The sequence below is a fragment of the Sinohyriopsis cumingii genome, chromosome 18, assembly GCF_028554795.1.
Source record: "Sinohyriopsis cumingii isolate HCF-2022 chromosome 18, ASM2855479v2, whole genome shotgun sequence".
Taxonomy (NCBI): domain Eukaryota; kingdom Metazoa; phylum Mollusca; class Bivalvia; order Unionida; family Unionidae; genus Sinohyriopsis; species Sinohyriopsis cumingii.
The window spans coordinates 43,442,179-43,465,925 of NC_142978.1; the positions used below are offsets into that span (position 1 = coordinate 43,442,179).

The 23,747-nt window shown below is 34.1% G+C and overlaps 1 protein-coding gene across 1 annotated transcript in view; it reads right to left on the bottom strand.

Annotated features, from left to right (window-relative positions):
* Positions 1-1,633: 1,633 nt before the first annotated feature.
* Positions 1,634-23,747, bottom strand: part of LOC149776508 (uncharacterized) — a 38,397-nt gene continuing 16,283 nt past the window's right edge. The window contains exons 6-10 of the mRNA XM_089940949.1: positions 22,688-22,887; positions 15,761-15,893; positions 14,443-14,636; positions 11,178-11,316; positions 1,634-8,224 (exon numbers count right to left, since the gene is read on the bottom strand). Coding sequence (XP_089797075.1) covers positions 8,130-8,224; positions 11,178-11,316; positions 14,443-14,636; positions 15,761-15,893; positions 22,688-22,887 — 761 coding nt within the window. The 3' untranslated portion in view covers positions 1,634-8,129. The remainder of the gene's footprint in view (positions 8,225-11,177; positions 11,317-14,442; positions 14,637-15,760; positions 15,894-22,687; positions 22,888-23,747) is intronic.

The window sequence follows — 23,747 nt, forward strand, 5'->3', positions numbered from 1 at the left end:
TGATAATGGTGAAGACATTTCTTCAGATACACTTTGCATCGTCGAATAGATTGTCATGGAAATAGAAGAATTAGAAACCAAGGTGGTTTCTTGCACAGCGGCCGGAAGTAACCCTGGGCCAGTTATGTCCCTGGAGTATTGGGCTAAGCGAATGAGATAACCGCATGGGGCCCCGCGCTTCTCCACAGCGCAGCAGTTTTGCTTGGGGCCCTGCGCTCATCGCATGCTGCCTTGGGCCTCGCACATCCTAGTGTGACAAATAAAGATCAATAAAGTACGTTTTAATACATGATGCATCTTTACAGTTGTACCCTTTAGACCCCCACCTCTCCACCAATGAAACTGCTTGTCAAATAGAGCGGAAGTTTTCTTTATTCAACAATGGTGGACTAGTAAAGTAATTCAAACTGACGATACACAGAAACATAAGGAATAAAGAGAATTCTTTTCACTATTATTTCTAAAGTGTTATTTGTTTGTTTAGTTTCGTAATTTTTGGTATATCATTATAAATTTCAATCGATTTTGTTCTTTTTTAAGAAAGAGGCCTAATCATGCGTGTTGTTATTTGTAGCCACTATTTATATCTCATGCAGGAATACCTCAGCTTTAGTGGGATACAAAAAAATAGGCCTAAAATCTCAAATAACTAGTAATCAAACAGTACATTGCGAGCAAGCATACTGGCTGGAGGACCAAAATCAATTATCTGTTTGTGCTTCAATCAGTTGACGAAAGTCGATTAGATGGTCACAATTCTTTTCCTATCTTTTCAGATACCAACAATTGGGCATGTTTTGGGGCATTTTCTTCTGCAGTCAGAAATCGATGAAGTATCTCCTTGATACAGATTTTAGCTGAAGATTAGACGCGTATTGGATGAATAGTTAAAACCAGAATAAAAGTCTAATTGCTTTCTTCTTGTTATTCAACCTGATGATGTCTTGCACGTTGCACACATGTCGGCAATCCAAGATGACGTGATATTCTAACAAAAGGCAAAACAAGAACGATACTGAGTTGTTAATCCCACACTTACACTGAGTTGTGTACCCACCCATCAGGCACAATTGTTTCTAGCCAGTAATCGGTGTGGGACAAACTACATCATGCGTATTGGATCATTTTCCGTCAGCGAATGAATTCCGGCAGGAAAATGTAAAGCTTTCATTACATATGATACAAATACACGTGAAACTAGAGATGAGAAATAAAAATGAATGAAAAGAAATTAGTCCCTGTTTCTGTTTTTATATTTAAAAGTTTTCATTTTATATTTCTTTTTCTCTTTCGATTTTTTAAAATACTTTTGCCTTATACTTGTTTTATCTTTCTTTATCTCACTGAAGCATTTCTATCTGTCAGTTGTAACCATAGTCAAATTAAATGGAAAAGTGATAGTTGAAGTCACCCTACATAATTGCAATGTACATGTATCTTGTAGTCATATTTTATATTGATTGACCTCTTAACTTTCGCGTAAATGCAAAAAAGTGTTCAACGTGCCCAATATAAATTAAATTTTTATACCATGCATGACCAGATGTGTTAATTTATGCAGTAGGACTAAGTATATGAACCTGGTTTTTACCGCAATAACAAAGTATAAATAAACTGAACAGAAACAAAATACTCAGAGCTCAGAAATTATTTATCAAACATTTGGTATTAAATTATATTATAACGTTTCAGCATTATGACTATTATCAGCTATTATCAACTCATACGTAAGCGTCTAGTTATAGATTCTATGTAATTTTACGCTCTTAGTAGTTATAAAACAGACACTAGCGATCTTAGTAACATCTACCTAAAGAATTTCTGTACAATTTACAGCCATAAATAACAATTAGAAAAATTAGATAAAATCATGTACCATGAGTTTCAGAATATAGATATACATATCATTTTTCATGTTATGACAGTAATCGTTATATCAAGACCTTGATTAAAAATGATAGGACTTTTTCCTATCGTATAATAGCGAGAAATATATTTCATTCAGCAAAGGTTTCGTAGATGGAAATTTCAATAAAAAACAAAAAATAAAATAGAAAAAATTAAAGTACAAGCAAATTTGTAGATAACTTAAAATTCGTTGGAATGTCTATACAGCAGCTGGCTAAATATTTAAGTGATACAAAATATTACAGACACTCTGAGTATGTTTACACAATATGCAACATCAGTGTTTGAGAAAAGACATTCACCATTGGATAGCATATAGATGGGCAGCTTTCATGAAAGAGCTATTCCACGAGTCGAATAGTATTAGTCATTACACATCATTAAAAAATGAAACATATACAAATGTTAATTATCAGTGTCTGCATGATGTCATAATACATTTATCTTGAAAACACTTTGATTTGTAAATGGCTATCGCCAGTGAAACATACGTATCGATACCATGTGTTATCTTTGAGGAACTTACAAATTGTGTGCCTGAACAATAATAAACTTGGTACTACTGTCAATGTAAAATAACTAATGTGGACAAACTATGACATGTTCTGAATGTTTGAAAGTGGAAAAAGATAAGGAAATCACATGATGCCACATATGTATGATATAGCTAAACATGAATAATACTTGCAAAAAGATACAAACGTGATATTGAATACAAATGTGTATTAATGATGCATCAAAATAATTACAGCCTTATGCGTGGATTATACGCATGCTGGTAGAAAGTATGTAAATTGCTAGGAATGTACAAACTATGTAGGAGACATTCTATTGGAAATGCTAGGTTGCATTTAGCACTGCGTTTTGCGCCTGTATTCATAGGTTATTGCATTTACATGGGAATATAGGTTACTGCATATATATTGGAAAATATGACTGAGGTTTTCGGGAAATACTGCACGACCTTGCATAGTGCAGTATTTTTTCATAAAAAAGAGTTCATATTTTCCCAGAAAAGTGCACTAACCTTTTATTATATGCTCATTTTATTTAACTACCCGAAGCTTAATAAAAAAAAGACATTCCAAGAAACAATGTAATTTAATTTACGCTTTATTCCAAAATAAATTCACAGCTGTAGATTCGACAACACACTGTAAAAGTATTCATGTGCACACGGCTCCGCCCAGCGACCCTTAACTTAGTCGCGCGCTCTACATCAATTTCAAAAATAATTGTCGTTTTGGTCTACTTGAAATTTAGAGTCATGTAATGAACTAATGCGCATGGATTTTGTTTCTGTGTTGACAAATACGTGCATAAATGTAAGTATATTTATCACCATTCTTAATACCAGCTAAAGAATACATGCTTAAGCGCTGTCACTTGCATCTCGCTGTTGAAGAGACACCATCTATGACCTGTATCATACAGCGTGTCTTCTGTCGCTAACCTAATGCTGTATCAAAATAGTTTCACAAAGAAATTTGACAAACAGCTCTTGTGTGACACTCCAGTTACCCAGCGAAAATAATAGTGTTTGGTCGCCTTGGATTATTGGCTCTGAGGTTTTAGGTTCCCTACCAAAACCTTCAGTTGCATTTTTTACGATTCGAACAGTTTGACATACTTGTATAACGGGTTCGTCTCTGATAGATAACCAAAACCCGCGGTCTCAATATACTTTTTCTATGCTATTTTTAGACCGTAGAGAGCACCCGTTGTAGTCTTATCAATCCTACTTGCGAAAAGTTATGAATATTCTCCTAAATAACAATGTAAATGATCCGAACAGTATTTTCAATTACTGCATATCTCACCTTTGTTGCCGACATTGTGTATGTCACTTTTATACGCTTGTTCGTTTGAAAGTTTAGTTTTTGAGTCAGTGAACTCGTCCATATCTTTAACTTTATCATCTATACTTTCAAATGAACGAAACAGTTTATTTAGTTTATTCACAAGCAAATTTAATCAACCAAAACCTAAAGCGTTTATTACACGAGTGTACATGGCATGTTTACAAAGTACTTTCCATTACAATATAATATATTTTAGGCACACGTGTCGTACATGTACGTGCATTATGAAGGTGCTCAGTATCGTAAAACGCTACCAATTCTGACAATGTAATGTTAACGGAGACAAAAATGAGCATATAATAATACCCTTTAATGACCATTTCAAAGACTATTTGTTAACACCGGCTGGATATTATTAATCTTCATGTACAAGAGAAACATGCTGATGATTAGAATGGTACAAAACTAACAGTATGAACGCTGTTTTATATATAAAAAGAACATGAAACTTTACATGCTATTGGGCTTTCACCTGAGCTAAAACACAGAATCGTTTGACTTGAACAGCAACGAAGCTTAAATCTTACCCTGAACTGAGTACAAGGTTGAGACAAGCTGTAACAAATGATGTTGATAAAATAATTCAAATTGATGAAAACAAAAAGAATAATAGTAAATGTATCTACATATGAAATAATCTATTCAGATGCCAGAAAGAAAAACTTTAGAAATAGAATAGTGTTAATCAGTATATTAACCAGTAGAAACACAAACAAACAAACAGCAACAAGAAAATCAAACAGAGCAAACCAGTTTATGGTGGACTAACAAGGTCAGATTCATCAAAATGCTTGATGTAGAAATTCTACTGCAACAAGTTTAAAAGCAAAAAAGGTTTCAGAACGAGACTACTAATTACTAATTCTTGCCAAGACAGAAAATGTTTACAATAACAAGACAGATACCATTACGTTCCTTGACACCAGGGACTTCATCAAGGATAACGACTTCTGTCTACTATGATTTATACACGGTATCTGGTGGTTCAAAATATGAACTAACATTTGTATTGCTGTTCAAGAGTTTTGTGGTTTGAGGCCAATAATATATTTATTTAAAGCTGAAGATTAAGAGAAAATGGTATCCAAGGATATTCCAAAATTTGTAATCAACTGGCAATTGGAAGGGTACAAACTGTGTCTCTAATCACAAGAAAATTAGCATAAAAAGAAAATACCCAAATCAGGAGATCATCAGTATATTTCTCTTGTACATGAAGATTAATAATCTCCATCCGGTGTTAACAAATAGTCTTTGAAATGGGCATTAAAGGGTATTATAGGAGAAGTTTAACAACAAATTGAAAAATGATATTGTATCTTATGAGAATAAATCATATCTAATATACTTTTCCCTGTACTTACTATAAAATAAAATAATAATTCAGTTAAACGTTGCATAACAAAATACACTCACAATGTAATGATGATAAATCAACAGATTAATTTGATAAATTGAAACATTAATGTAAAGATTGTTGTGAATTATAGACAAACAGTACAATAATAAGTACCGTAACAAATAGATAAAAACTAACATAGCTGATAATAGTATGGGACTAACAAAGAAACAACAATAAAAAACGGTATAAAAACAACGAGAAAAACAAAGACGAAACACTAGAAGCAAGTATATACCAATAACCTTTTGCACAACGATACTTTTAATCAACTGACGACATCCCAAAAGATGGCCCAAATATTTCATTATTGACCTACTTGCTTACGTGATCAATTCATTTTTTTTATTCTAACCACCCTCCATCAAGCAATTGTACTCTTACGATGCATCGCAACAATTAGCGCAGTTCTTTTAATTTATTTTTGTTTGATCGTTTATTTGTAAATCCCTCCAGGCATATACAATGTATAGTCTGTGAAGTAATTACGTTGCCATCCTGATCTTGTCTTGTTTGTGTAATTATCCTATATACCTTTGTGCCCTTGAAAATCGGTCGATTAAAAAAGCACTTGCACTCATCATAAACGTTTTTGCACTGTTGGATATCGGGTTTTACATATGCAATTATTCCTGACCAACCTGACCAACAACAAAAGCCTGCATGATCCACGCCAATTCGGAAAGAATTGCATTTGTCGTGTTTATTGTTACAGATCCATGTATACACACATGCGCAAACACACGCAAGCGCAATAAAAATACTTCATACTCTCATAATTACACAGACCGATATAGCTAAAAGGGTTCCGTGATCACTGCGTTAACAGTGTGTGCGTTTGCTTCTATTCATGGGTAACTGTGAACAAAGCAACTAAAGTAACGTTAACGAAATTCAGCTAAAAAGTTGGTACCATTATTAAGAATGATAGAGTAAAAAATTATTAAAATTCGATACTTGTTCATCAACAACTGTTTAACAATTATCACAATGGATATTAATGTACCTTTGGCAGAGAATAGTTTTGTTACCTCTGTGATAGGGCTTATTACATCACCGTAATACTACAAAAAATGAATATATAATTATTCATATTTAGCTAAATACCTTATTCATTGTCACAATTAACTAAATTATCGCAAAGTGCTTTCACTTACGGAAGGTGGAGCCCATTTCATGGCACATCTAATTACGACTTCATGTATACACATGAATACCTTTACAGTCCTGCATCTGTCGCTGACCTAAACAAATGGCCACAGATTTATGAACTGCTACACGTTTTGGCGTTCTGATAAACATCGCATCATACAGAAAGCTCATACTATCGTACGTAAAAAGCTTTGGTCGAACGTGACCGAAAGTAAGTTGTCACGACTTTATTTCTATTTAAACCTCATATTTTTCTGATATAAAGAAAATAATATATTTTATAAACTGTATTTGTTTTATTAAGAGTAAAGATTCTCTCAAACAGATTATTCAGCGAATGTCCAGGAACGCACACTTATCCTTTTCTTGCTGCTTTGTTATAACTGAGACTTAGGACCGGTTACGAGCCAAATTTGCTAACCAGTGATGGAAGCATACATGATCATGGATAGAATAGGCCAAAAGCATATATATGAATTCTAACAAACAATTATTTTATCCATGATTATAATTTCATAATGTCTTAATTATCGTATGATGTAATAGACATGAAATATCTATCACACACCTTACTGCCAATGACACAAGATCATGCGGTAATGGTGAGAAAAGTAGATTTTGTTCTACAGTGACAGATCGTACGCATGGGAAATCTAAATCTAAGAAGCAAACATAATTTTTAAATAAATGATATAAACCTCCAAAATTAAAAAATGCTGCGCCAGCAGCATGAGAGATTGTATTATAAGTTGCTTAGACCAATTGATAAAATTGGAAAATCCTGGACTTTTGAAGGGGTCAAAAGAGTTGCACTAATAGGATACATAATATTAGTTCGGTTCATCCGGCGTGCTTCGTCCTTTGGGATTATATCTGATGCAATAAAAACCCAACCAAGATACATACTCTTGGCAGGTCGTGACTAGAATAAGCAGATAAAGATAGATTACTTACACTTGAGTCACTTAACGACGACATATGAGGGAAAGCAATATACATTTACAATACAAAGTACACGCATGCAAGTTACATAAAATATAATACATATAATTAAGTTTATATTTATTGCGGCTAGACATGGTTCAGTATGAAGGAATACACAAGAAAATTGTTTATAAAAATATCAATTTATCTTCAAAATCACAATTTTGTCCAAATTTAAAAACATCATACATAATACAATAAGATTTATTCTTCAGATGCGATTTTAGTTCAGCAATATCGTCGCCTCTCCCTAAAGTACAATTTATAGTATTTCTTTGTATTCCGTCCCATTGTCTTTTCTACAATGGAAAATATTTTACTTTTTTCAAAATTGTGTATGATTTCTACGCATATTTGCTTAGCAAATTTAGCTGAAAATTTTCTTAAAATCAGTTTTAAATATGCCATCATATGTGTTCATAGTTGTTTATGTTGATCTCTTAATAGTCGATTGTGTGTATATATATATATATATATATATATATATATATATATATATATATATATATATATATATATATATATGTCTGCTTTATGCAAAAAAACTGAGTACAATCTGAACGTTTTCACCAGAATATTGGAGCCCTCATCGCAAAGAAAATAATTATGAGCTGTTATATAAAGATGATATACGTATGTTTCCCGGTTTTCATTGATGTTTAAATATTATTAATGCTTAAACGAAGTTAGTACGCTATGTATGTTTTGTCAAGCTATTTGTCAAAAATGAATGTCCAAACTATTTAAAAGCATTGTGACACAGAAGAAAATTCGTGATATCATCAAAGAACCTTGTCCTTTTCTACGTCGAATTCATATGATGATTAATACACAACTGAAAGCGAAGCGCACAACATAATGAGAATGATGGCTCCTCCTGACAGCATGGTTCCAGGATTTCTATGTGGGGAATTGATGTCTGAAAATAACAGAAACTATTTATTAGTTTAGGACAATGTGTATCAGGTGACACAGTTAGAGATATGTACTTAAGGAACCCATTCATTCGTCCAAAATTGCTTCAGAAAACGAGAGACGAAATCAAGAACTGTGTTCTGTGGAATAAGTCACGTGCCCCCGAAACGAGCTGTTAATATATAAAACTGCACAGCACCATGACCCTATTGCACCACGTATGGCACAGTCATGGTAATGAAATGATATAGGAGGTAAAGAATGTACTGTAATATATTTCAAACAGGTGCGTAAACTGGATCATAAACTATATACACAATATAAGTATAGAAACAAAAATAATGAACATAAGAGGAGAACACATTATAACCAAAGAAATATCATACCTTTTCATGACATACACACATGACAATAACAATAATAAAATTGTGTCCTACTTTTCAACATTTATTCCTATTCAGGGATATTGCCCAGGAAACAACAGTTGTATAAGAACAAAAGAACTTCAAAACATACAGTATTTACAATTTACAATGAAATGGACAAAATGTTTTTGAAACATAAATGTTGGAAACAAAAGTTTAACCAAAAATGTGTCCCGGGCGTTACACCCATGGCAATGCCATGGACTTTACACAGGTGTACCAGTATTACAAAAATAAATGTAGTCCTCTGCTGCTGTTAATTTGAATATGTGAAATCTTTTTGCTCAAGGGGGTGTTTGAACCATATATCATTTGGTTCAAGAGTTTGTAAAACTATCAATATTTATCATTATGTATCTGCCCGTAAATACAAATTCAAACCATTTTAAAGGTAGTCTTACTATTGATGCTATTGCTACTGTCATTTACTGTTAATCATCATCATCATCATCATCCTGCAACTACAAACATCACTCCTGCTACCGCCATCACAACTAGTTTTACTCTATTTACGTCTGTAAAAGAACAATCTACTAGTCTTGCTTTTGTTTCATTATTCTCAGCATCACCTTTACCTTAGAAAGCATTGCCTCATCAACGTTAATGACTTAACATTGAATATATGAAATAAACTGATTAATTGCCAGTTTTTCCGACCTGGAAATAATTCAACAAGTTTTAAAAATTCCACGAGTTTTGTCAGTTGAACATTAAGCTATTATCCATTTATGATTATATTTATCACAGTTCGTATTTAGAGGTGATAGAATCCAGATTGAAAAAGGAACAAATAATTTTCATTATTTGATTTCACTATGGCTAAAACAATGAATTTTTCAATTATTGCGCGTGCAAAAATAATCACAGACATGGACTGAAGCAATATTAGAAAACGCTATAAGTAATGACGTTTTTGTATCCAAAATTATAATTCAAAGAGTAGCTGTCATTATGATCCATAAAAAACTTAAACCTTGACTCGGATAACATGATTTTTCAACAATAAACCTCTGAAATTTCGCAAAGTTCAATCGGTTGGATCAGCCGGAGCAGTTGTGGCGCCACATCATGGACATCAGTGTGATTCGTTGAAACCAAAAGTGAGTCGATTCAGCAATGGATATTCATCAGCGATGTAGTACTGAATTGGGCAGAAGAAACAGCATTCCACCTAATGGATATTTGACTTAAGGGGTAATTAGTAAATGCAGAAGTTTGAAGAATAATCCTGGTGCCGATTTGTATTCGTACGACTGTTATGGAAATCATATTCCCAGATTGGATATTTGTGTGACCATATATTTGCTTTATTTGCTTTGGAAGAATGTTGCAGTTGGATAACGTTTTGTCGGTTGACATGCCAGCATTTGTCGACTTTTTCATCGAAAAGGATATTAGCATTATTTACTCTTATTGGTTGATATCTGAACCATTCTTGCCCTGGTTTGCGGTGTAAGATGTGTACCGCATGGTAGCTGTAATGAAAAGGTTACAATGTTCTTTACAGTAGGCTGGCGGGCGATGTTCTGCATAGACTTATCATTTTCTAGTTCGACCGCGTAAAGGATTTTCTCAGTTCTCCCACGTTTTGATGTTAGCTGTGCAAACGTTTACTTGTGTTTTTGTCCATGTTTGGCGTTCAGAGAATTCCATGTACAAAAATATGAGCCATATTCTGTCATACGTAACTACTACTTTGCAGGTTTTTTTTGCGGGGGGGGGGGGAGGGAGTTAAGCTTATCAGCTTCTAGTTCCTGAATATGCATTCCGCTACCGACTGGATAGACTGCGCTATATTTGTAGGTATCACGGTACCAATTGTTTTTTTTTTATAGACCTCAATGCTAATGGTTTGTGAAATAATTTTACTTTCTATACTACCTCGGCATGCCTGTCACACACTGTCGTAGAAAACAATTTTAGAATGTCAATTTGACAAGGACAAAACCAGGTCCGCCATTGCATTTAAGAGATAACCCTGCTGGAACTAGACAGGGATAAGAATTATCTAGTCACAACATACACATTTTCAGACGTGTACCAAATTTTTAAAAAAATCTTAAAAAATACAAAATATGATCTAGATATGAAATTAATATAAGCTCACATGTTGCCAAGAGGCTCAACTTTTTTAAGCCTAACAGAAGGTGCAACTTTTACATAACGCACCAATCACAGCTAGTGTTATTTATGTCTGAATACAAGGTTCCCTACACCTTAAGCTCCTCCCACATGGAAGTGTTTATTTGGTACCGTTTTACTTGTAGATAGCAATCGTAACATAAATTGACTCCATATTCAGGGGCAAGGAGAACTCCCACAGTCGCAGCCAATTAGTAATGAGAATATAGCGCAAGAATTTCTTGGGCGTCAGTGTACCAGTCTGATTCATAGAAAATGATACGATCAGGTTTTGACATATCGACAATAATAAGCCACTAACACTGCATGTAAAGTGTACAAACTGTATGACCAAGCTGGATACGTATATAACACATGTCTAAGTAGGTGTGTCTTAATCTGTATACATACTTCCCTTTTCTATCTGAATAGACACCCTCACATGTTGAACACCGTTATTGTATGACATGTTCATATTTGCTTGAAAGAGTGCCTCTTTCACCTCGTCGATCTTCAGATATGCTTGTACTCCTTTCTTTCCCTCTTGTACCTACAATGCACAACACCTTTTTTGTTCATAATGTCAAATTATTTGCTTGCTTAGGGATATATATATATATATGAAGATATAAAACATTATTGCTTTATCTCCAAGAAAACAGATTAAATATCTTTAAGAAAACATATTAAAGTGACACTTTCTAGCAAATAATAATTACTTAATCTAAAAACCGATTTTACAAGTACAGCTATTCATGATGACTTTGACAAATGCATTTGGGTAAATATTCCTTAGCCATCCAAAGAGGTAAAATGGCTGCAACTTGACATCTGCACTGCGTCTTAATATGAGATATGGAATCAACTGGACACAAACTTTCGCGCAAGTAGAATGGTTTATATTCAGAGTTCCACATTTTATAGCGGAAAACATAAAGCCATTTACAGTCAACCATGACTGCAATGAATAAGTCATTTTGTGGTTGTAACGAAGCATTGGTTCTGGAGAGTTTTCCTTTTATATGCAAAAATTGTCTCACGTTTGTTGTTGTCTAAATGGCACATGTACAAATAAGCAGAATGAGTCCAAAAGAACAATCTACGCTAAATATGTAATGTTATTCAAATAATTGCCGTCAATTGGGTATAAAATATGCACAAAAGAGGAAATGATATATAGGTATATCATTCTCGATTTGTTCACAACTGCAGGCGTTTTAATTGTAAAGAGCAGCACATCTATACAATACGAATACTTGGTACTGAAAATCTATGCCAGTCCTGAGCTAAATATTCATTGCGGAGATACAATTTTATTTGAACACATTGTTAGTTTCCACTATATTTGTCGACAGAAACCATGATATTCACCTTTCTTTAACAAGACTGACTACTTAAAACTCAGAAATATGAGCTTCAATTTTTCCTACATTTGACCAAATGTATAGAAAACATGAAATGCGGGCAAAGTTGATTCACTTATGTATTTATGACAAGAGCCTTATGATGACGGCATAGATCGCCTGTACGCCAGTGCCAAACTATTGTTCTGTTTTCGAAGGAAATCGTAACTTGTGAGGAAATACCTTTTGTTACCTTCCTTTGGTATAATAACATAAAGCACCATAAAAAAAAGCTTGAAAGAAAAGATTGTCTTCTAGGTCACAAATAACTTGGAAGAGGTAAATGGGGGTGATGTAAACACAAAGCAGTCTCTAATTGGTGATTCACGTTATTAATATGCACAATGATCCATGAACAGATGTGTACATGTACCTGTGGAGTCAAGAGTGCACAAGACAACTTTAAGTGACGACAATGAACCTTCACATGTAGGTCAAAGTGATCACGCTAAACATGCATAACATCGGTTAGTCACACAAAGGAACTTAGCTAAGAAATTGACCTAAATGCAGAGCTCAGTAAAATGCATTACTTATTAAATGTAGCTCATTATGTTTTACTTTGATGTGGTAATGTAGTACCTAACTTTGTGGATTCATGGATGAAGGGAAATGACTGGTCACTCAAAATCATGTGACATACCTATACTGACCAATTATACTAGGTAAAATAAGTTGTTGTTGTTGTTGTAGGGTTTAACGCCATTTTTCAGCACACGATAGGCTATACATGGCGGCCAGTATTAATGGTGGAGGAAGAACCCGAGAAATTCCCGGAAAGAACCACCGTCCCTTGAGAAGCTACTGGCAAGCTTTCTCACATATCCACATTGGCCGAATCTGAGACTCGAACCCATGCAGACAGAGGTGAGATGGCAGTGAACCGTAACGGAGAGCGCTTTAGACCACTCGGCCATTCGGGGCCTCGGTAAAATAAGTCACTGAAGCACAAAAGTGCAAATGAATGAATAACAAAGCTGTAATAAAATAATACAAAACTGGAGTAAGATATGATGGCGCGACGGACAGGTTGATAGATGTGCAGACTCAGCAATCTATCAATGTATGCCCCTTCCACATGTGTTTGCGGACCACGAATAATTCAAGAGAAAAATATTTTTATAAAGCGATTGCTTCATTTGATATTAAATGAAAATATTTGCCAGAAAGAGAATTTTGAAACCTTCACCTGACTGAGCAAATAAAAATTTAAAATTCCAAAAAGTTTAATGACATTTATATATAAGGACTTCTTTATAGTTTCCAAACAGCTCTTAACTCCTTCTCATATAATTGTATGTTCAAAGATCTTAGTATTTAAAAGGTTAAGTGCAGGATTTATTAGATGACGAAAACGCTTTGCAGCGTTGCAAATCTTTTATTTACAGAAAAACAATATCTCCGAATTTTGTTTACAACTGAAAGGTATCCCAATTATGAATGAAGTATGTAACATTTAAATTTTGTCACAAGAAAAGAACGCAAACTTAGGAATCAGAAAACTGCTAGCAAGAGGGAAATCTTCTGTAGATACTTTCACTGTATTGTTTATAACTTTAGTATAAGCCTTCAAATGTACAAGGTCAATAAAATAATTTTTAAAGCACATACATGATACTTAAATGCATACAAGCTGCATATGAATATATTAAAAACTTTCAAGATAAACTTGGGACCTGCTCTATATATGTAATATACCTTCAATGCAATATTCAACATCAAACATTTCACTGCAAGTTTGAAAAGGATAAAACGGTCTGAAATGTAGCCATAGTGTCAGGTACAAGTTATTAACACACATTGATGCATCTAAAGAAACAGTTCCTTCATACGAGCTAGATTAGCAACATTAACCATGCTGTCCACGTGTATAAAATCGTAAATTAAAAATATAACATCAAATTTTAAGCCACAACTTGCAATGATATTGCTAATCTGGATAACAATTGGAACAAAACACTGGCGTATGCTAATCAGCAGATGAAATACAACCTACACGCACAATTCCTTCCTTTGAGTCATAAACAATATAAACAATTGAAACTTTAACATGCTTTCTACATCCGCCGAAAGTAAATAAACACCGATGGCGTCATGCACTAAACGTTTATGTACCTCGTAGTGGCGAAGTCTAAATGTTTGCTCAACAATGTTCTTTAGTCAGTGTGATTATTTCACTGACTGTAGTTGCAATGATATTTTAATAATTGTTGAATACATCGAATATACTGAAAGAAATGTGGCTGGTTGACGTCAAGAACATTGCGTCTTACCTTGCATGAAGATTCAAGGACACCTAGTACAGTGTCGTCTCTCTTGTCCATATGTTCCAGAGGAGGCCCTTGCCCTTTCCACTCCCAACGAATGCTGTTGCAGTCAGGAGTGGTAACATCACACACAACAGACAAATCACGCGCTCCAATGTTTGCCACAAGCTTCTGGCAGACTGCAAGTACGGGACTCTCCTCTGCAATTGCAATTTCTGCTGTGTATTCCAAGGCATTTATCTATTTCTACATATGTTTTTTAAATATTCGATATAAACTAAGATTCAAGAATAATAACCATGCACGGCACTGTTTTATTCACGGTATATGTAATATAACGTGACGTACTTGTAGTGGTTTATCGAACTGAGAGAGAGAGAGAGAGAGAGAGAGAGAGAGAGAGAGAGAGGGTTCTCTTTGTGATATGTGGTTTGTAAAATTAAATTTTATAAATTGAGAAAACAATTGATTCATTTTAAAACTTGATGAAATAATTAGAAAGTTTACACTAGTGTTCTTATAATTAAAATGCCCTCCTCTTCTAAGTTAGGGTCATCCCCTCATATGAGATGAAAGGTAAATCGATCCAAAATCATATCATATACAAATAAGTATTTTGTACAACAAAGCATGATTGTGTGAATGTTATGCCTCTTATATTACGCCAGGGCAGACTGCACATCAAAGGCTAAGTATCATCAGTAAGAAAACTAGGTCCCTGTAACCAGAGATTTCATAAGAATAAACATAAGACCTAAAAAAAATGCCGTTATCAAGTTGTATGTTTTTGAAAGAAGTAGTAGTCTTAAAATGGCTTAAAAGAATCAGTGGCTCTTAAAGTGTGTCACTGTGACTTTTGCTGCTATTGTTTAATAATATCCTTCGAAATGATTACACCATTAAGCTGGATCGATGGATGCATAATACTGTTAGTAATATTGAGCGATATGTAAAAACATATCGTAATCAATGGAGTTTGAAAAATAAATCAATGTGACCTGTTTTTGTCCCTTGTAATATTACCCCTGTTGGTTAATGCACCTTTCAAATGATACAAAATACGTTAGGGATACGAAAGTAAATCCACAAAAATGATAAAATAACGTACTCATTGTACTGTAAAATGGTATGGAAATACCAGTGAGAAATTAACGCCAACACATGCGCCGATGACGACAACAACGCAGTCGAAAAAGGGATGCCTATGTATTGAATATGTGTTGCAGGCGAGACGATTTGGATACGTGCTTTAAATGTATAATTTATTCATATCCTTGAACGAGTGAAGTCGGTAGTGTTAAAATATTCAAAATCTGATCCTTACTTGAAATGAAATTTAATTTGGTGGTTGTGGTTTCCTCTCCGCTTGAATATCGTAGGTACAAACCCGGGGAAAAATGAGCTTCTGTTAGGGAATTCACCATGATGATAACTTGCAGTCTTGTCGTGTTGGAAGCCTGCGATAAACATACTTACTCAGAATAACTGTATTCACCTGCGAGCAATTATGTATACAAATATCTTAAAAGGAAAACAAACTACACATAACAAAGTCTTGGGAACATTGCATAAAACCTTCGTAACTTAGAACAGTTTTATTTCAAATACATTGCAAACAAGAGAACTTGGTACGGTATGGTGGGTAACGAATGTCTTCATTGAATTTTGGAATTATTTTATTAGGTTACATACTTTTGAATTGCAACTGCAAAATGAAAAATAAAATATAGCTAACAATAAGAAATAAATATTGTATTAGACTCATGGAAATTTCCATTTTGCATATATAAAACCCGCCAAATATATTACTCCAAGTACAGTTAATGGCTCTTCATTTGCATAGATAAAGAAAAAAATAATGTAAAAGAGCCCGTGTTTAAAAAGTTCGGAACAAGGAATAATGTAACATTTGCTAAAAATTGCTAATTGCGAAAATTTATGTTGGGGATGTCAAAGTCTAGATCAAATATGCATTGTTTAGCCGTAGATATAACAGTAATGTCTATTAAGAAGAACCAATAACTTGGAAATAGTTACAGAGCTAATCTTACGTTAAACCATTGTATAATTTTACCTTCTGTATGGATGTATATCCTCTATGATTGTTTTGTGTATCTACAAAGTAAACACCTTCCCCTGCTGCGAGTGCAAAACTTAACCACATGAGACCTCGTGCTAACTGTAATTGTCAGTAGCTGATGGCGAGGTCATGATAGAGATTAGCGACTAAAAATGTTAGAATGATGGGGGATCTTGAAACCTTTATCATACCTTGCTACGTCATACTATAGTAAAAGCTTTCCTCGCCTGCAGTAGCACAAACAAATAAGAAACGTAAATGTGCCAGATAAGCATACAGTTCGTACAAACCTGTTTCTCTGACTGTTTTTTGACTATAACGAAACTATTTGAAAACTGTTTGTAGATGTTAAAAAGAAAGCATGATTTTACAAACCTTGTTTTCTGCATGAATATAGATGCTTCTCAGACGGTAAGATAGGGTGAAGACGATTTGAATCAGATGTACCGTAAGAAAATTTCATCTACAGGATCGGCGTAAAAGTTTTTAAAAATTTATTTCAGGTTTACATCACAAGGTCTTGGTCTTGATGAAAAATTAACGTTTAATACATTTTTACTGGTGTTACGTGTTTAGGCTCAAATAAACAGTAACAAAGAACGAGTGAAAACAGCAAGCTTTTATAAAATTTAACAAATAACTTATTTCCCTGGAAATATTCTGTAAAAATGATAAAAGGAGAAGAACTTATGGTTTCAAAAATCAAATCCAAAAATAATCTAAGAATAATCCACGAATTAAATTGCAAAAGTCCTAATAATAAATGTTCTAGGGGCCCCAAGTGGCCAAGTGGTCTAAAGCGCAATCGGTTACGGATCACTGCCATCTCACCTCTGTCTGCGCAAATTCGAGTCTCGGATTCAACCAATGTGAGTATGTGAGAAAGCTTGCCAGTAGCTTCTCGTGGGTAGGTGGCTCTTTCCGGGGCTTTCTCTGGTTCTTCCTCCACCATTAATACTGGCCACCATGTATAGCCTATCGTGTGCTGAAAATTAAACCCCACATCAACACCAACAGCAATAAATGTTCTGATAATTTCAAGTTCGAATCCTGATGGAAAATCCAAGATGGATGACGATGACGTATGCTGTAGTCAGTACTGTGCTGATCTACAGTTCCTTATAGAAACATAAATAATGGCACTCTGGTGCTGGAATTCCAAATTAAATTTGTAAGCAATGTCTTTCCAAAATTTCTGTGTAAGCATTCCTCAAAATATTTCCAGAGAAAAATTAATCCGTTTGAAATCCAACTGATCTGAAGACAATTATAATTCAAAATCTGGCTACAACAAAATAATTTGACATCAGTGTAAAAAGCCCAAAACTGAGAAATCTCTCTCTCTCTCTACGCATCTCTATTAAAACTAACAAATGCAAGTAATGGAAAAACCGGAATTGCAAAATCGAAAGGGGGGGGGTACGTGGTCGTGTTTATATCACCACGTACACCAAAAATGACCCTGACGAAAACAAATAATTTAAAAATAAAATAGATCTTCTTTACGAAGTTTGCTGCAAATTCCGAAACAAGCTCAGGATTTAGATCAACACCTGGTGTTTACAAAAGAATGATTCAGGTAAACCGATTTTCTGGAAAAATATCATCTCCAGTGGATAAATTTACATTATAATAGCATATACCCGGTAATGGAATTAAAAATTTAAAACTGACAAATCAGATATATGTAACACTGGATATTAACATATAGTTATCGGTACATTTATTACTGAACGCTCTTGTTGATAATCTACTACGGCATACAAAATATTCTACTAGACGATTGGAAGCGATGCTGGTCAACCTATACACGTTTGGTGGCCTTGTGTGGCCGAGTGATCTAAAGCACTCGCCTTTACAGATCACTGAGATCTCACCTCTGCTCGTGTGTGTTTGAGTCTTGGATATGTGAGAAAGCTTTCCAGTAACTTCCTGCGGGTCGGTTATTCTTCCCGGGATTGTTCCAGGTTCTTCCTCGACCAGATGTACTGGCCGCAATGTAGAACCTATCATGTGCAGACAAATGACATTAAACCCACAACAATAACAACAGCAACAAGCAACCAAGAAATTTTTGAATCTTTCATAGTGAATCGTGTGAAAGATTAGACATTTTTCCTCCCTGGTTCTTTTGTTGCATTGAGTAATATTAAAGTGGTTACAGTAACCACAAACTGATATAGCCCCTCTGGAAATAATAGGTCAGCTGTCAAGAGGTATTCGAGCTATTAAACATCAACGGAAGAGAGGTCTCAAAATCTCTCAAACCACACGTTGTAGAATGACGATTGGTATATAGTTTAACATTGCGGGATGAAGTCAGATTTCGTTACTTAGACCAAAACAAGACATAAGGCGAAACTGATTCGGAACTTTTCATACAATTCAATGATTCAATTAAGAAATTTCAAATACAGGGCATAAATATTCGCCAAGGATGCTGATGTTTGTTTGCTTGTGCTGAAAAGTAGAGCTAGTCTTATCTCATGCACCGGTACATTGTAGTTTATGAGATGCTATTTTAAGCTACACACTGTTTGGAGGAACAGCTAGGCCAAAGGTTTCCCAGTTCGTGCAGAGAAAATAAAAAAAATAAAGAAAACAGGAAATGTAACTTGGCAGCATACATCCATTGAACAGAAGCTGGTCATCTTCTGAAGCATGAAAAAGCAGACCCAGTCAAGAAGCGTGAGAAGGCAAACAAACTTTCAGCCGCTAATTAAAGTCAAGAAGTTATTGAATTTACTAATGGTCTCCTGACTTATTATCAAGCTGTCAGTAAATTGTATGAAACATATAACATTTCCTTCAAGGCGTGAACAACATGAAGAATGTGGTAAGGCCAAAACTGGAAGAAAACAAAACAGGTATTTTTGAAGATAATTTAAACAATTTCTAATCATTGAACAAGTTAAAGTCTCTTTTTGATATTTTACAGAGAGAGAGAGAAGAACAACAACAAAAACAAAAGCTAAAGATGTGTTAACTTCATCCCTTTTCTAAATGGTGAGCATTAAAGAGTAATGCCGGTAACGTCTGGAAGTGCGATGCAAGTGGTAGAAGTTATACTGTAAACTATTTTGGAATACCATCTGCAAAAGACGTAGACTCTGGGTAAATTTTGGTAAATTTTTGCTGTTTCCAGGCCAAAATAAAGAAATGAAGCTGGTAGTCTAGCTGATGTAGTCAATCCTATTTTTGCGATATTTCCAACATCAGTTCTTTTGTGAAAATAGTAAAAGAAAACAAAAAGACAATCACCCCAAAACGAAATAACCTCCAAGGAAGTATCTTTTTGCAGACAATGTATATTTTATTCCTAGCCATTATACAAGATCTTTCAGAAAACTAAGTTGTTTAAACAGGTAAATAACAAACCTTATGGCTTAAGGTAAACACGAAGTTATTGGTGTGTTCACTGGCTGTCATGGATGATTTCTAGGACTATTGTTGTGTTAACGATATGGCATTCTCGATTTTACATCAGCATACACACTTTAAAATTTAGCACACACCTAGGTATACAATATAAAATTTTAATACCATAGGTACGATTTTCCTTAAAATTGAGACAGTTTTGTAACTTTGACAGCTTCTCTAAACATATAGCATCTGAAGCGTACCTTTATAAGATGCATACCAATTCGAAGAGAAGCGGTTGTCCGCCTTTACGCTTGTGAAACGTACGTTTTATAGTGATATAACAGGAACAATGAAGAGTGTGTAAACCAGCGTTCGCATTATACGACTGTTCGCTTCATTTTTAACATTGACTAAATTTTAAGTCGAAAGAAACTTAGGTCGTTTAACTTTGGTTGAAAATTAGGGTAAACTTTGGGTGAACATTTACGATTCCTTTTCTTTCCTTCAATTAGTAAAGCAGTTGTTCTTTTTCAATAAAACTTGAAGTTGAAATAGAGTTTTTAAAGACAATGTTCTTTGCAGTCATGGATACTGTATTGACTTCGTGTCAAACAACTCCCTAGGTTGAAGTTTTGGGAGGTACGTTTATGTGGTTTAGTTTCCAGGTCTCTGACTCGTATTAGTCAACATATAGCACAAAGTATTCTTCTGTAATTGATACAAAACTGCTGTGACGAATTGATTCATTTGTAAAGTACATAAATCTGTGATTCACTTTCCGCCATTGTTAAAAATCACTTTTAACATGATAAAAATAATGACTAAATACCAGCATCCTGTTATGCGATTTGTTACAATTGATGATGATTGGGTATTGAATAGGAACATATTAAATTTGTGTTTTCTACTTTCAATAAAAGGAAGACAAAAACATGCTTTACTGCGGGCACTGCTAAACCCGTTGACTACCAATTTCTAACTGAACACTTGTCAAACAGAATTGACTTCATGCAAGATTACTTTGATGTATATATATATATCTTATGTAGTACAACGCATATATATATATATATATATATATATATATATATATATATATATATATATATATATATATATATATATATATATATTGTGTCAATCGCTAAATATTTTAAGATTCCTCAAATACAAGCTGAGTAGAAAATAATTGGATATACGTTAATAAAGATACATAAGGCCTTTATTTGAATATGTAGATATCGTTTGGGATGGATGCTCAAAAGCAGATGATGAGATATTATAGAGATTTCAGTTACAGGCTGCCAGGTTAGTCACAAGTCTAAGCAGAAGTGTCCATGCACACAATATTTATAAGGAATATGGGTAGCCCCCGCTTTAAATAAGAGGAAAATCTTACAAAATCTGCAGCTTTCATAGAATTATCATAATGATGTATCAAATTATTTTAGTGGACTGTTACCCCTTTTTCTTGGGTGAAACAACAACATAAATTTAGGTAATCAACAGAACTTTTAATATCAAATTCCAGACTTCAAATAACAAATCAAAATCTTCCCTTAACTCTTCTATTAGCATATGGAATAAACTACCTGAAAATGTCAAATCGGAAAGCAATTTTGTAATATTTAAAAGGTATATTACCCCCGCTAGAAATAATCTCTCTTCTTATTACCTGTCTGGTGATCGCAAATACTCTCTTATTCATACTAGGGCAAGAAATCAATATAGCGACCTCACAAAAGTAATCAATCACGTGGTATACAATACCTTATGCGACTGTGGGGTAGAAACAGAAGGTGCATCTCGTTACATGTTCATATGCGCTCAATAAATATCTCAGAGGCAAAATCTAATACGTAGTCTTAAAGAAATGCCATTCCCGATCTCTATCAACACTTTAATTTGGCACACCTGAACTCGTAAGGAGCACAGTTTGAATATCTTTAAGTTAATTTAACAGTATATTATGAATACCAGGTGTTTTAACTCGTGTTTCTTCGTTTAATTCCAAATATAACGTCTGTTATAATGGTTACTCTTCTTCCGGAGGTCCAATAACGAACAGATAATGAAGTAGGTGTTTTCACATTAAGTGCATTTTTTCCGAATTATGGTAACATAATTTTTACTTGCCTTGGACATTTCTCTTTCCAATCCTTTTTCCTTTTTTCGAAGCTTTATCTTGTAACTATTAATACACACAATTTGCTGCAGTTGTTTTATTGTATTTGATATTACTTCTGCCAGTCGTGATCTTCGATGACTTTGTATTTCTGCGTTTGTATCGGGAAGGTTTGATCTAATGTTGTGAGAACTTGTTGCCCGACCCATTTTGCATAAATTTGCAATTAAAAATGTTTAAACCTAACACAAAAGTACAAAAGCTTAACAATAAACTACAATATGCTGCATCTGTTGTTTTAAGAACAATAACAGCAACTTAATAATGGTTGTCAGGATCAACTATGTTCAGATTAGTATGACCTATGATGCAGGATTTTAATATATTGACTTACATTAATATACTAATCACTGCCACATTTATCGAAACAACTGCAGTCTCCATTTTCTATCTTGAAATATTTTAGGTGAATATTTACCTATTTCCTAAATTGTTTAGAAAACGTATCAAACGCCCATTCAATACTATGTAAGAATACAATTCATGCGTCTCCTGCTTTCGCAGATCGGAGAGATACGGGCATGAATTTTTCACGTTGGTGATATGTTATAGTAACCGATGTGGTCAAAATGTATATCTGATGAGTCAAAACCTTGATATAATTATTTATAAAAGTTACTTACGACACAGCTGAAATTCATTCGTCCGAAGTTCGGATTTTCTGAGTCAACTCCAACTTTTGTTAATACTTCGTTGCCGGTTGCATTAGTCAAGGTGACCTTGGAGCAATTCAGAGTAGTACGATTAGCACTGACAAAGCAATTGATTTTGACAGTATCACCAATCTGTTTACCTTCTTGATTCTCACACACTGCTGAAATGCCTACAAGAAAAAGAAAACGATCTAAAAATAAACATTTCTAAAACACGAAAGAGGAATCCGATTGTAGGATTCATTACAGCCTATAATAAACTCTGAGTCAAGGTAAGTTCTGGTTACAAATTTAAACTATTATTCCTGATTTAGACATAATCTTTTTATTTATTTTCTTTTTAAAAATACTCTTTTTAACAAAATGAAAATGATTTTAGTCGCTAGTAATTATAATTACAGTGGATTGGATGTTTGAGAGAGAGAGAGAGAGAGAGAGAGAGAGAGAGAGAGAGAGAGATCAATGTTAAATGTTATAATCTATGGAGTCAGGTTTCCGGAATATAAAAGTCATATCCGTCATAATTGTTTCGACCTGATTCAATCCATTGAGAACCATTTATAAAAGCAGCCATATATATATATATATATATATATATATATATATATATATATATATATATATATATATGACTGCATTCTACACTGCTCGTATGATATCGTGATTACATCCAACATGGAAGACTTCGATCTGTTAGCGCATTGTGTATACGTCTGCATATAAGTGACTGTTTGTTTTTTTTTTTGTAATTTTGAGCGCACTATTCACCACCAATTAAGATACTGGCGAGAATAACATGTAAAATAAAGTCTTCAACATAGATACTATAGAAAATGCGTGGAAAGTGGTGATTAAGCGGGTGTGGTGTGTGGGAATTAAGGTTTATATTAAACTGATATTTAGTAGATCTTCCTATAACAATTTATCCACAAATTTGATGGTCCCACAACAACCGTCATCAGATGCCGTAATGAACATTTGCGGATTAACCTTTGTGGTGTCTAATTTTGATGACTTTGCTAAGGGGACT